The sequence below is a fragment of the Alternaria incomplexa genome, assembly GCF_024043165.1.
Source record: "Alternaria incomplexa strain BMP 0042 chromosome Unknown scaffold_3, whole genome shotgun sequence".
In the NCBI taxonomy this organism is placed as follows: domain Eukaryota; kingdom Fungi; phylum Ascomycota; class Dothideomycetes; order Pleosporales; family Pleosporaceae; genus Alternaria; species Alternaria incomplexa.
The window spans coordinates 1,693,902-1,708,053 of NW_026249852.1; the positions used below are offsets into that span (position 1 = coordinate 1,693,902).

At 53.1% G+C, this 14,152-nt stretch overlaps 6 protein-coding genes across 6 annotated transcripts; 3 read left to right on the forward strand and 3 right to left on the reverse strand.

Moving 5' to 3' along the window:
* Window positions 1–1,839: 1,839 nt before the first annotated feature.
* On the forward strand, window positions 1,840–3,168 carry J4E90_002952 (uncharacterized protein; the record flags this gene model as incomplete). Its single annotated transcript, XM_051432526.1, has 1 exon — window positions 1,840–3,168. One exon carries the CDS (start codon window positions 1,840–1,842, stop codon window positions 3,166–3,168), a length of 1,329 nt encoding a protein of 442 aa, XP_051293948.1.
* Window positions 3,169–5,047: 1,879 nt separating this feature from the next.
* On the forward strand, window positions 5,048–5,380 carry J4E90_002953 (uncharacterized protein; the record flags this gene model as incomplete). The annotated part of the gene is made up of 2 exons (XM_051432527.1): window positions 5,048–5,275; window positions 5,336–5,380. 2 exons carry the CDS (start codon window positions 5,048–5,050, stop codon window positions 5,378–5,380), a joined length of 273 nt encoding a protein of 90 aa, XP_051293949.1.
* A 1,404-nt stretch (window positions 5,381–6,784) lies between these two features.
* Window positions 6,785–8,921, reverse strand: J4E90_002954 (uncharacterized protein; the record flags this gene model as incomplete). Its single annotated transcript, XM_051432528.1, has 2 exons — window positions 6,785–8,668; window positions 8,781–8,921. 2 exons carry the CDS (start codon window positions 8,919–8,921, stop codon window positions 6,785–6,787), a joined length of 2,025 nt encoding a protein of 674 aa, XP_051293950.1.
* Window positions 8,922–9,155: 234 nt separating this feature from the next.
* On the forward strand, window positions 9,156–10,721 carry J4E90_002955 (uncharacterized protein; the record flags this gene model as incomplete). Its single annotated transcript, XM_051432529.1, has 2 exons — window positions 9,156–9,175; window positions 9,230–10,721. 2 exons carry the CDS (start codon window positions 9,156–9,158, stop codon window positions 10,719–10,721), a joined length of 1,512 nt encoding a protein of 503 aa, XP_051293951.1.
* Window positions 10,722–11,135: 414 nt separating this feature from the next.
* J4E90_002956 (uncharacterized protein) lies at window positions 11,136–12,593 on the reverse strand (the record flags this gene model as incomplete). Its single annotated transcript, XM_051432530.1, has 2 exons — window positions 11,136–11,935; window positions 11,984–12,593. 2 exons carry the CDS (start codon window positions 12,591–12,593, stop codon window positions 11,136–11,138), a joined length of 1,410 nt encoding a protein of 469 aa, XP_051293952.1.
* Window positions 12,594–13,027: 434 nt separating this feature from the next.
* Window positions 13,028–14,131, reverse strand: J4E90_002957 (uncharacterized protein; the record flags this gene model as incomplete). The annotated part of the gene is made up of 1 exon (XM_051432531.1): window positions 13,028–14,131. One exon carries the CDS (start codon window positions 14,129–14,131, stop codon window positions 13,028–13,030), a length of 1,104 nt encoding a protein of 367 aa, XP_051293953.1.
* Between the last annotated feature and the right edge of the window lie 21 nt (window positions 14,132–14,152).

Here is a 14,152-nt window from a genome sequence, read left to right on the forward strand (position 1 = left end):
TGGGCTCAATATTTGGAGTTGGTTGGCTGAGGGGTATGTGCCAGCGGATGGAGAGGCTTGAAGACTATTACGAACAGAAAAAGGATATGGAAGGACGAAGATCAAGCCAGTATACTCGCGTCGCGTTCATCGCGTGTAGAGACCTCGGGATGAGAGAGATCAAGCCACGGAAGAAGCCCTTTATGGATAAGAGCCCTATCTATGATTGGGTAGACCTTCTCAACACGCTCCGCTGCCGCCTGGCAAAGCTGTTAGCCTCCTCTGGCATCGCAAGTAGAGGTGTGTGCTCCTGTGAGAAATTGATCTGACATGGAGTGGCGTCGACGAACCTCTTCTGTAGAAAGACACAAACAAGGCCTTCTTCGTGTGGAGCGCATCAATGCATCCTGCTCTTCTACGTGGTGTACCACCCGAGTCAGACTCGGTGCAGCAAACTTGAGCTGCCGTATCGCTCGCTCCGCAACGTGACACGAGAAGGGCGCAAGGGCGATACTCAAGATGCACCTGCCCCATCAAGGCGCTGAGTCAGCCGCGCAACCATAGCATCCATTCTTCACAACACCTGCAACGACATCCTCCTTCTTCATCAATACCCATCAGCATGGCAATTATTCTGCGGGAGGTTTCCGACACCGACATCGCGCGAGGCTGTGAGATCGAGTCTCTAGCTTTCAAAGATAACCCTCTCGGCCCCATCCTAAACCCAGGTCCGTTTCCTCCGGGAGCATCACAACAAAAGATCCAGCAGATCATCGACATGAGGAATAACGATTCTACTGTCCATTTGATTCAGGCTTTCGATGAATCCACTGATCAGATGGTAGCATGGGCGAAATGGCACGTCTTCGAAACTGCCTAGACCGCGCTCGCTTCGTTTCAACCTTTGCGCCTTGGTCCTGGGATGAATGCGGAAGCCTGCAAGATCTTCTTTGGGGGAATGGCAGAACGGAGGAAAGCCATCATGGGAGAGAAGCCGTATCTCTGTAGGTTTGCGCGCTAGTTGTGTCGCAACGTGAACTCACACCGTCTCCATACTGATAAGTCTTAGACCTTCAATTGCTATATACACATCCAGAGTTCCAAGGCAGAGGTGCAGGAAGTCTCCTCTTAGATTGGGGAAAGCAGCGTGCCAAAGACCTTGGTCTTCTGATTTATCTGGCGTCTACCCCCGTGGGCCATCGCTTTTACCAGATACACGGTTTCGAAGACGTCGAGATCTTCCGACTGGATTTCACCAGCTTTAATGGGCCCGTTCATGAACAGCCGCTGATGGTGTGGAAGCCACCAAGTTCGTGAGCAAATTATTGCGAATAGCATCAGTTGCACCATACGCGCTCTACTGACTTGGGAGATTTATCCCATTCACAAGATTGCAAATTCATCTGTCCAGATGTCCTCGTGTTCCTCCTACCCCGAAGTTGTATATGTACCGCGCAGCAGCTTGTTTGTTGTGTCACTGTTGATACTCGAGTCGTAAGCCACGCGTCTTGGCCCCTCCGGCGTTCTCCATGTTGTTTTCGCTACAATCCACCTTTGCATAGCCATGGCTATGTTACAAGCAGCAAAATCAGCGAACATCATTCTATTACCCTGTCACCGTTCTCTCCAACCTCTGAGCCGTATTGTCGATAATACCAACAAAGGTCACATGCCGTAGGTGTTGCGCGGACGGCATTCTTCCGACCACGCCACCTTGGCGAAGGACGATATTCTGCCGGAATTTAGATTAAGGGAGGCAATCTCGTTGACGCGCTCGCATGTCTCATGCTTCTTCGCTGACGTCCCCTCTCAACACATAATTCTGTCCGAAAACCTTCAGCCAGACGCTGCAAGTTCGGGATGAATTCACCAGTCACTTCCGACGAAGAAACCTTCGATCCAGGCCAGGTAGTATCGCAAGCCTACCACACCGCAGCTGATGCGAGCAGAAGCTCTGCTGATACATCGCCTTTGCAAAGGATACCCAAAGACGACGATGTTAGTCTGAGGACAGAAGCTTTAGACCGTCTGAGATGGAACGTCCTCGCCCCGCTACCGACAGTCGAAGTCGTCGATCTCAACGAAGCAAGCGAGTTCTGCTGGAAGCCCCTGTTCACTAACCCCAAGCATCCTCTTGCCGAAGAACCAGTGACCGCACGACCAACTTTTGATATCCGTGTCATTTTCGTCATGATTCACTACTGGAAGTGCTTGGGCATGATGGACGAGAGCCCACCACCTCTACACATTCATAACACAGACGGACAAGCAATCACTGTCGAGCAATTTGTTACTCAAGTTTCAGCGTACGCGGAAAGCTTGCGAGAGATGATTGACGAGATCGAAGATGTGAGCTTGGCGGCGGAGAAGGAGAACCGTTGCCTCTACTATTATTCCAATTATGGATTGCGGAGCTGGAATAGGGGAGGGACGGAAGACGTCTTTCCTCTCAACTTCAAGTCCTCCATCTCGAGTTCAGCGGAAGAGTTTAGGGAACACTGGGTGAGGAGAGAACGGCTGTTCAAAGATCATCTGTTAAGTGACCCTACAAATACAGTCCACATAGCGCCAGGGTCGATAGATTTCGCCGAGGCAAGTAAGAACTTCCGCCTCATTCCTGAAGAGGTTCCTCGTAAGGAGGAGAGCCTCTTGCACACGAGTGCTCTAGACCGCCTACGATGGAACCTACTCGCCCCACCATCTACCGTTCTAATCATCGACTCCAATGAAGAGGGCGAGCCGAGCTGGCGGCCAATGCTGGTGGATCCAAAGCACCTTCTAGCTGATGAAGCTGTTACCGAAGTACCGCGTTCACGAATGTGTGTAGCATTTGACATGGTCGAAGCTTGGGAGTGCTGGGAGAGGTACGATGACAACCCACCCCCACCGCCTCTACTCATCAAGAATTCCGATGGGAAAGCCATCACTATTGAGCAGTTCATCGTAAAGGTCTCCGAATACGCTCAAAGCTTGCGGGAGACGATTTTCGAGTGCGAGGGTCGCTCTTTGTCGGGGTCCGAGGGTGCGTGTCTTTGGTTCGATGCGGCATTCGGACCGCAACGGAAGGATGCCGAAGATCCAGATATCTTGTTCCTCGTCGGATTCACGTCCAATATCTGGTACTCAAGCAGCCAAATTGAAGCGGACCATGTTCAGAAGGAGAAGAAATTTGTCGAACGATCAAGGTAGAGCGGACTTGACGCTTCGTACTTAGCACGAATGGCTGCAAAGTAGCGAAACGGCCTTCCGCGATTGTTGCTCTTCCGACGGATGGTGTGCAAGATCCAAGAGCCATTGTACCGCAGAGTGTCAGATTACGTCCCACACTCCATCCGGTAGACCAATGTGACGAAAAGTCACTATCGAAGCGGAATGATCCGAAGGGCGCTTATGATGTTTTGCTACTGGAATGGCAAGGTGGATGTGCTGAGAGAATTGGTCGGCCAGATTTAGATCGGCGTTTGGAAGACATTGGGGCCGGTACGAAGACAGATCTTCAATCGTGAGACAGTCGGTATGCGTTATCAGAGTACTAGGTATGCATTGTGAACACTTTAGCAGTAAACAGTGTGGATAGATCAGGTCGAGCGTGACGTGGAAGAATAGTACGACGCTCACCGCAAAGATGAACACACCGCAAAGATGTACTCACCGGAAACATGTCCAGGTAGCCTTCGCTTACAGTCCTTTTCCCAACGACGCGCGCGGCCGAACAATCGTCGGAAGATAGCATCCGTTTGGTGGCGTCCAGTGAGCGAGCGTAGAGCTTTGCTTCTTTTTAACGGAGAATAGAGTGCGCCTTCGACTTTGTTCCCATCTGTTTTGAAGTCCCGGAATAGTGCATTTTGTCAGAGGAGTGTCATCTATCTGCCCAGACATCTTTCATTCCCTAGTCACACTTGTGCCTAACACCTCAGTATGGGAAATTGCGGCCCCGCGAATTTCCCATGTCTGATCGACACCCAGAGATAGCCGAGAGTCGATTATTCGGTCGCGCAGGGGCAGAGGCTAATCTAGAAGGAGCACGTCTACATCGGATGGCTCTTGTAGACAATGCCATCTGTTGTAGATTTAATTGCGATGCTCGTCAATAGCTCACAAATGTGTTCTAAGCTCAATAGCACGTCGTCTCAAAGCTACATAGAGTTCATCTGGTACCCGTGAAAACATGCGCTTGTACTGAATGACTTTTGCTTCTTTCAGGCGGTCGGGGAGGCGCCAAGGCGGTGGGGATGCTGTCGGTGAGGCTGGTCGACGAGGCTGTCGTTTCGCTGAGTCCCTCCCGTGCCACTCGGGAAACTTCAAAGATTGCTTCTTTCGGGCGGTCGATGAGATTGACGCTGCTTACCTAGGTAGGTAGGTACGTCCACGGGTGGTGTACCCAGGTGGAAAGGCGATTCCTCATCGAGCTTAGCACAGAAGCCGAGTGGCATGCGGGAGGCGGCAACAACGGCTGCACCCCACCGTGACTTCTACCCCCACCACACCACCCCAGGGCAGATCCGTTACTTACAGCAGCGACTAACACAGATAGCTCCAGAATGCAGCAGATTGACCGCTCTCTGGTTGCGGATTATCACCATATCCGCTGTAGTTCTTTTCCCTGATGAGGCTAGAGGAGCCAGTGCACCCTTAGGAGAATCAGGTACCGAATGTGCGAAACATCGAAGCACGGTTCGCTACAGTGTGTCGTACCTCACCCTACTACCCCAACGCTTCTGACACTATGCAAAAGACAAAGTGGTCTCGTGAAAGCTTGCGCTTGGCACTCAACATGCTCTCAGCAACTGTCGGTCTGGCATTCTTGCACGTTTCGTTGGACGATCTCCTGTATTCACACCGGACTGTATGAGACCAGCGCGAAAAAGAAACAAGAAAGAAGACCTCAGAGCAGAAGAGACACGATGTTTAGCACACGCGAGATGTGTATATAAGACCTCACATCCTCGACTCTAAGTTTAATCATCAGCTCATCACAACAATCACTACAACAAATATCTTCACTTCCACAACACCACTCACTCTTACAACTTCCAATCGTTCTTTCGATCCCAACAACAACTTCAAAATGCAGTTCTTCATCACCATCCTCTCCCTGGCTGTCGCCGTCTCCGCTGTTCCCCAAGGCAACGGCAACGGAAACACCATCTGCAAGGGTGGAAACGAGAGGGCAGTCTGCTGCGCTTCCAAGGATGCGCTCGTCGGCGCCCTTGAGTGCGTCACTCTCCCTATCAGCGTCCAGCAGCCCGGCTGCGATGGCAGCATCCGCTGCTGCGACATCGGTGACCAAAAGGATGTGAGTCACCCCCTTTCACGCTCGCCTCCATCAGCTCATACTAATCTGCAACACCAACAGGGTATCGTCAACGTCAACGCCCTCAACTGCGCCAGCGTCGCATAAACAGATCGGTCACACATTTCGGGACATGGAACAATTTCGCAGGAAACGGGGATGGGAGCTACAAGAGGACTGTTCGCAGGGGCTTCTTTGGATTTCTACTTCGCTCATTCTGGGTCTTCCGATGATTTCTTCTCTTTCTTTGGAGGACCGCTTTATGAAGTGGTGTCTCAACTCTTGGGCGTTCAATTTTAGACACGGGCCAGATGTTTTGGTGTTTAGTAGAAAATGCGATTCATGATCAAACCACAAATCTGTTCCACTGCTCAAGAGCTCGATGCCTCATTCGGAAGTGTACTGTCTGCTCTCTTACTCTAAATTTCGCAGTGCAGAACCGCTCGCTTGCCATGCTTGGAATCCTACAGCCTCGTCTTCTCAGCCTTGCTACTTTACCTGCTCATACGCGCTAGAGGTTGCAGTGCAAAGACAGCTCATTATACGTGCCTTGTGTTTTCGTAAGCGATGCCCTTCCGGTGAACATCGGAACAGAAGTACACATGCCACTGGTCGAACCCTTGCCATCCTTCACGCACACAGCCCGCCCCCACATTCCCGAAGTCAGCAACAGCTCGTCCACGCTAGAGATTGCAGTGCATGCTCAGCCTTACTGTTGAACCCCCTCACCCGCGCTAGAGTTTCCAGTGAAGAATCATACGCTAGCTTTCCAAGGTTCTCTAGAAAACGACTGACTGCCAAATCTATACCTTTATTGGTCGCACCGATATATATTCTACCTACTCAGCCTTTCTCTCGACGTGCGCCCGTAAACTGAGCGATGTCTTGATATTGTCGCGATGTGACCACCTTGACAGTGATAGCTCGCCCTTCCCCATTGACAAGGATAAGGGCAAAAAATAACACGCTGGCGGGAGATGAGTGCTTGGTGTTGTGAGACGATGGAATGAAGGGAAAAGCTGTGAACAACAGTGGACACATTCACTCCGGCGGACGCTGTCCCAGTTTGGCAGTTCCCAGGTATACCATCGATTGCAGTGACATTCAGAACATTACGATGCATCATGTAAATTCCACGTGTTCTGGCGACTTTTGTACCAAGTCTCGAAGAAAACGTGACAGCAGTCCCGATTAGGCAAGTTTTGGCTTGGCGTAGATTTCAGCAAATAGCACCAATGACTTGGTGGACCTGCGTGAAGTTGCGACCCAGCGCCTGCTCTGTGACACAGCCACCACCTGAACAGACATAATCTAACGAACTATCTCGAATGAGAAGGATCATACAAGCCACACGTAGCATCAAAGCAGGAGAAAGAGGTAATAAGATGACTTTTATATTCTATGCATTGAATTCCCGGTATATCATCCCAAGAAACAGATCCAAACGCCGATCATGCATTCATAACCTCCCATTCCTTTTCCCCTTGTTCCCTTCTCGTTCCCTCAACGTGTCTAATCAACATACTCAGACCGCACCTTCTTCGCCCTCCTCTTGTTGGCTTTAAAGTGCTTCTTGCTGTTCATCTTCATCTCCGTGGGGTCGACATCTGCCTCAAGCGCAGCAACCATCTTGGCTTTCCTGCCGCTGAGCTCCTTGCCTTGCTCACTGTACTTGTAGTGGAAAGGCTGGTTAACCCTGCCCATACCTTGCCCAGGGCCGAAGAAGCGCTTGTCCATGCGTTGTGTCTTCTCTCCCTGGACGGGTACGCCGACATCGAGCTCGTCGTCCATCAGCGACATGTCATCGTCTAGCGCACCGGCGAGGGAGGTGTTGCCAGGGAGAGAGGCGAGAGGGTGGTGCCGGCGCTTGGCGGGAAGATGGTCGACGTCGTAGAGTTCGCGGTTGAAGTGCTTGGGGTCTAGCGGTGGGTCGGTAGGTGGAGGGTGGCAGAAGAGAATCTTGCCCTTGACGTAGTCCTTGAGAATGTATCGCGCCGCTCGAGACTCATCTGGCTGACCAAGACCCTGGGTGGAGAAGCCTCTGGCGATGGCATAAGCACGTAGGATTTCCTCGGATGTCAGAATACCAGTTCCGCCCTCTTCCATAGGTCGGGGGTGGATCTTCATTCCGTAAAGCGCTTCAAGGAAGGGTTGCGGAATGCGACGTGCGACAAGACCCGCGGGACCAGTGTATTCGCGAAGTTGATCGATTGGCAGTACACCAGCACATACGAGCTCGGCTTTGGTTGTGGCAAAGTTGGGGAACACTAGACCAGGACAATCGCAGAGCATGACCTTGTCACTGAGATGGATGGTCTGGAAGTGCTTGGTCTTTCCGGGTGTTGCAGAAACCGACACCTTCTTTGCACCAATCAACGCGTTGATCGTGGACGACTTTCCGACGTTGGGGTAGCCGACAAGACCAATTGACGTCTTTCGCGGCTCGCCGTTTGGTCCGGTATCAACATCAGGCGCATGTTGGAGGAACAGGGCTTCAAGGTCCTCTGTTGTTAGTATCCGCGTGCGCTCGTCGCCGTCCGCCTCTGCTTGGCTCGCGCCAGGTACGTCAACTGTCTCTTCGTCCACCCATTTTTCCTTCTCTTCCTGCTTGTCTTGCAGGTCAATCTTCTTGGCTTCCTTTGCGAGCTTGTCGTCTTCTTCCTCGAAGTCTTCGCCCTCATCAGTCACAAGCTCGTCAGAGTCGCCGGCATCGTCCGACTCGTCGTCGCTTGCCTCCAACTCAGCACGAGCTTCGTTCATCTCTTTGGCGAGTTCAGCCGAGAAGAACTTGTAGTTGATGCCAGCTTCCGTGAAGTAATCGGCCCAAGCTTTCCGTTGCTCCAATGTCATCATATCTGCCTTGTTGACCAGCAACAGGTTGTTCTTCTTCGGGTCCACCTCTTTGACGTAGTCTTCCAAATCCTCTGATCGGAACATGAGCGGGTTACGGGCGTCCACAATCTGCACGACCAGATCTGACCGCTCAATAACACGCCACAATTGCCTCCAGACTTCGAGATTGCGCTCGAACGGTGTGAGGAGGAGGTCGTTGTTCTCTTGCAGCTCCGCCAAGCCTCTTCGCCACTGTAGCAACGACGCCCTCTCCTTCTCGTCCAACTCTTGTGGTGTAGTGTCTTTGTCCCAGTGGGGTCGCCTCGGTACAGTCAGTCGGTTTCTGTTCTCCTTGTGCTTCTTGGTGACGTTGCGCTCCTCAAGCGGCGAGAGGAGGTATGGGTTCTTCTGGTCCTTGTGGATAATCTTGACGTTGTTCATCTTCTCGGCGGTGAAGTCGGTGCCAGCCAACTCGGCAGTGGAAAGAAAGTCGTCGAGGGCGCCTTGTTCGGTGACGGAGCGCATCTTCATGTACGAAGCCTCCTTCTTCTCGTTGGTGATGTACTCGGGGATGTTAGTATGAGTCGCGTGGTCTACTGGATGCCACACTGAACATTGCGCACTCTTCCTATGTATGCGCAACATCCCGAGTAAAGTAGTTGTAAATATAACACACCTTCTCGCCATTCTGACCGGTTCGCTCGATACCAGCGTTGAAGTTGCCCTTGCGCAGATTGTCGCCCTTTCCCTTGCTGAACCTGTCGTTCATCAGGCTGTTGCCCAGCCCGACGCTCTTCTTGGATTTCGCGAGCACCATGTTTGCGGTTGAAGGTGCTGTATCGTGTGGTTGTGGTGTTTTTGGCCCAAATAGAGGGGTGGGTGGAAAGAGAAAGTTGCGACGGAAGTTGCCCCACCACGTCATTCACCGATTGCCTCGCTAAATTCTTTTTCTGAGAAGACCCTTTTGTAAGCGCGCCTTCCCCAGACTTCCACGACAGCACACTCGCCACTTCCACACGAATAGTCCTCAACTATCACATAAGCCGCCAAGATGCCTCGCCGAAAGTTCATGTGAGTCGAGAAATTCGAAGGCGCATTTGAAGTACCCCGCTAACCCCGCGACAGCGATAAGAAGAACGCGACCAACTTCCGTCTCGTCCACCGCGCCCAAAATGACCCCCGAATTCACGACGAAGATGCCCCGCAGATGGTCTTTGCCGAGAGGGCCGCACCAAACCAACGCGAAACCGACGAACCCGTAGGAAGTTCGCGTGCGTCGCAATACTCAGCCGCGACGGGACGCAGCAAGATCAAGTCGAGACGCGAACTAGAAAGCGAATATGGCGCCCAAGTGCGGAAGAACGAGGGTGAAGCCGCCAACTACGGCATCTACTACGACGACACCGAGTACGACTACATGCAGCACATGCGCGACCTGGGCTCTGGCAGCGGCGACTCATACTTCATCGAGCCCAAGGCGGAGAAGAAGGGAAAGCAAAAGATGGACTTGGCAGACATGCTGCGCGATGCATCGCTGAACGACAGTAGGAGCCAGGCCGATCTCAGCGTGAGCAGCAACATCAGCAGCGCGAGCGAATTATTCGGAGAAGACATGGCGCCCTCAGAGTTCGTCCGCAAGACAACCTACCAAGACCAGCAGAACATCCCCGATGCCCTCAAGGGCTTCCAACCAGACATGGACCCGCGCCTCCGCGAAGTGCTCGAGGCGCTCGAAGACGAAGCCTACGTCGAGGACGACGAGGACATCTTCAACGAACTCGCTCAAGACGGCTTCGAAGTCGATCAACGAGAATGGGACAGCGCCGATCTCTTCGACGACGAGACCGACGACAGAGATCCCATGGACCGATTCCTCTCAGAAGAAGACCCAGGTTGGGAAACCGACGACACAATCAAAGCCTCATCCCCCAAGCTGCGCGCTCAGAAACCTTCCAACAACGACCCCACAGACCCGTCCTCGCTCCCTGCTCCAGACGAAGCGCCAGCGCCCGCAGACGCGGCAGATATGGCGTACCTAGATGAATTCAAGAAGTTCAAACAAGACGTCAAAGCCGCTAAACCCACCCCTGGCAACCCTAGAAACGGCGCCGCTGCCGCTACAGACAATCAATCTTTCATAACAGGCGCCTCGGCCCTAACAGCCGGCGGCCGCCACAAGAAGCGCAAAGGCGCCAAAACATCCACGTCCGGATACTCCATGTCCTCTTCCGCGCTGCACCGAACAGAAGGCCTCACACTGCTCGACCAGCGCTTCGACAAGATCGAAGAGGAATACGCTGATGACGATGGTTTCCCCGAAGATGACTACGGCTACGACGACTCTGCTTCCATGGTCAGCGGTATGTCAAAGATGAGCGGCATGAGCAAGAAGAGTGGTATGAGTGGATGGTCGAGTAGTGAGGCGCCGCCGCTACGAGGAGACTTTGACAGTATCATGGATGACTTTCTGGGGAGTCATCATACTGCCGGCAAGAGCGGGAGGAGGGTTAAGAAGGGGAAGCAGCAGAGTGGCATGGAGCAGTTGGATGAGGTGAGGAAGGGGTTGGGTGCGCCGAAGGTTAAGCCGCAGGATAGGTTTAGTGTGTTGAAGGTCTAGGGATCAGAGGCTTTCTTTTCACTTCGCGTTATGATATAGATGACTTCATGCATTTGCTGGCGTTTTGGGAGGGTGGGTAAAAGGGATCTGGGTCATAGGTTGGGACATGTTATACCCGTATTGCAAGTATACAGTGGAATGAAGAGATGAACGGAAAATACATTGCCAAATGCTTAGCCTAGGTTCTTGAGGATGTAGACAGACAGTCAATGCCGACGATCTATATCCTTAAGGACCTAGACTAAGACTTTGGCAATATACCCTTCAGCGTTCTCATTCATTCGTTGATCTCATACACATCGTGACGCCTCTTATTCGTGCCTTTTTCATACAATACCACGTCCAGATACTGATGTGAAATTCTCCATCCTTCGCTTCACTACCATACAACACGCCGTCTCACCCAAGCAAATCCTAAGCCTTAGGCTCAACACTGCTCTGCGCAACACCCTCCTGAAGCGCCTTCTTGCTAACAAGCCTGAATCCACCAACCAGCATAAGCGCCGCCAGCGAACCCAGAACAACAGCCAGTGTGACAAAAGCACCGATGACACCACCAACCGCAGGCGAGATATCACTGCTACCGTTTCCACTTTGCTGGGCAGTAGTAGCGCCATTGTCCTTGACAAACGCAGCGCAAGAACCAGCAGTGTTACCGCACTTCGTGCACCACTGCTGGGTGGTCGTAATAGCAAACTCATTCAGCTTGTCCTGGAAGGTAGTCCACGACACCGCGTTCTCGCTACCGCCAAAGAGAGGGAAGACAGCGGGTTCACTCGTGTTGCTCGCCGTGCCGTTGTGGAACAGGAAGCGGACCTGGAGGTCATCTCCGTTGGGGAAGCCAGAGTCAACATCCGCGTTGGTGAAGAGCTCGAAGACCATGGAGCTAGCATAGTCGACAACGCCGGTGAAGTCGTCGCTGACCTTTTGCAAGTCGGCGAGACCGAAGAAGGACATGAAGGTCGCGTAGGCGCCGAATTGGATGCCGAACTTTTTGGACCCGGAGGTGCTGATGATGTTGTTCATGTATTCGAGGATTTCTCCCGCGAGTTGCATGCCAGCGACTGCGCGCATGTTGTCGCTGGCGTTGTAGGCGAGACCCCACTCGTGGGCGTCGGCGAGAGTGCGGAGCTGGGTGAGGGTGGTGTTGGTCAGGGCGTCGGAGTTGGGGATGCTGGAGTTGTGGATCTCGGCTACGTGGATGGTGTCGTAGACTGTTCATGTTAGATTGGCTTATAAATGAGGATTGGGATGAGACATACCGACGTAGGCGTTTTTGAAAGAAACCTGCTCATCGCTAACCACGCCGTTCATCGAAGGAACGATGGAGGAGTAGAAATCCTTGGAGCTGGACGCAAGGTTCTTGTATGACTCGCTCTCAAAGTAGGAGTTTGAGCTGGTCTTTGCGTTCTGGCAGCTCGACGCATCCTGCAGCCAGCCACTGTCCTCAGAGCCGGAGCCGGTCTCGATGGTGTTGACTGGGATGAGCTGGTAGCCATCCATTGGCGCTTGTACGCTCTGGCCATTGGCAAGAGTCTGAACCGTCTGAACAGGGGGGTAAAGTCCTTGGAGGAAACCCATGGCTGAGTTCTGGAGGACGTTGTCGACAGGTGCTTGGACCTGAAGCTGGGACAGCTTGACTTCATCCTCGTTGATACCGTGGATCTTGGAGTCGCCAGACAGGTAACGTGAGCGGTAGTACTGGCCGGATGTGTAGACCTGTTCGTAACCAAGAGCAGTCAAGTTGGTAGGAGCAAGAGCCTTTGGTGTACGGTCGCCATGGCGGTGGAAGATGTAAGCTCCAAGAACGGTCTCAGCTGCCTCGGCACCAGCGAGCATGGAGAGAGCGGAAAGCGCGACAACGGACTTCATGATGGGCAATTGAACGCTTGTCAACGAAGGAAGCTGTTCACGGAAGCGAGTGAAGCAATTGAACCCAGGGCAAAGCGGCGAATCTCACAAGCAGAGGTGGGATGGGGAAAGAGTAGAGGCGGACGTCAGGAAGGACTTATACCAGCTATCTCGCTGCATGCCCCGCTGAGTAAGTAAACCAAGCTCGGGATTAAGCTACAGGAGCTAGATAGCAGGAGCCATCCGCCCAATCCGACGAGTAAACAGCTCATGATGTAGCGGGGCGCTTGCCTGACAAGCATGGTTCTTTCCGAATCTCGCAGTTCGGGAGGGGCAGGTGTAAGTGGGGGTTAGAGCGACCCACTGCCCGCGACAAGCTTTTTCCGCGCACAAGGTATCTTTGGCCGAGAATGACAGTCGCGCTGAATAAGTAGTAGTCAGAATGACGATATCATTCATCTGTCGCGGCCATAGAGTATCTCGCAGACGCCGCCAATTGGCACATCCATCACGGCATCTGTTCCCGTGCTCCAGAAGCCTTTCCAGTCCACCTCATCTTGTGCGCTAAATTGATATGCCGAGAAAGAGCTTCGTCGGCTGGGAGGTGCACTGGCTCTAGTGCCCTTTTCCTTGTCCTTGTCGTGTAGCTTGTCTGTGACTAGCACCGGGTCGCGTACTATCTGCCCAGTCATGCGATCGACAACGGCTATCTGTGCGCATTCGTCGACGAGGTTCTCGCAGCTGCTCAGCGGTAGTGTGAGGTAGCGCGTGTTGTAGCTTGCCAGGGCAACGTAGATGTAGATGACTAGAACTACCAGCCAACATGGCACTGCGAGCGCCCACCACCGATTCGGGTAGTAGTGGATGCCCATCTGATGCAGCATCGGAGCTGGCACATAAGCCCAGAGGATGTACATGAGGAAGGCGGCAGAGCTGCCTAGGTACAGTGCAAAGCCATAGTACTCGTATGTAGGCACTTTCGGCGAGGCCCGGGGTACCGTCGGCGCATGCCGTGCCGAGCTCGCGAGATTCGTAGGTGTGCTTGTACCTGTGGTATGCGAGCCAGCTCTAGTATATCCTTCCACATCCGACGAGTCTGGTGTCGTAGGCCTCGAGGTTGGACGGCTGAACGCGGGGCGAAGTAGCGAGGTCAATGATGGAGATGGCGGTAGCGGAGTCGGGGGCCTGTTGTAGAAGGGCGGGAAGAGGGCTGTCGCAGTATGTCGCGGGAGGTGACTGTACGACTTAGAGGTCTGTAATGGTCGAGACGTAGGCGCTGGCTCCTCTTCGTCCTCTTCATCTTCGCTGACTACGTCCTCCACCATGAACGGGTCCTCGTCTTCATCTTGGTTATCTTCTACAGAAGCCGCCTCGGAGAGAGCACTATTCGATATTGGCGATAGAGGAGTTGCTCCTGGACGAGTCGCCGAGCGTGGAGGGGATGCTATTGTGCTGTCCTCGCGACTTTGGCCATCGAATGACCCCAAAGTGGGCAAATTAGGCGTAGATTTGGAGTAAAACCCCGAAGGAAGGGACTCCCCTCTACTGTGGGGTGGCATGTCGTTGGGGTGTGGTCTGGC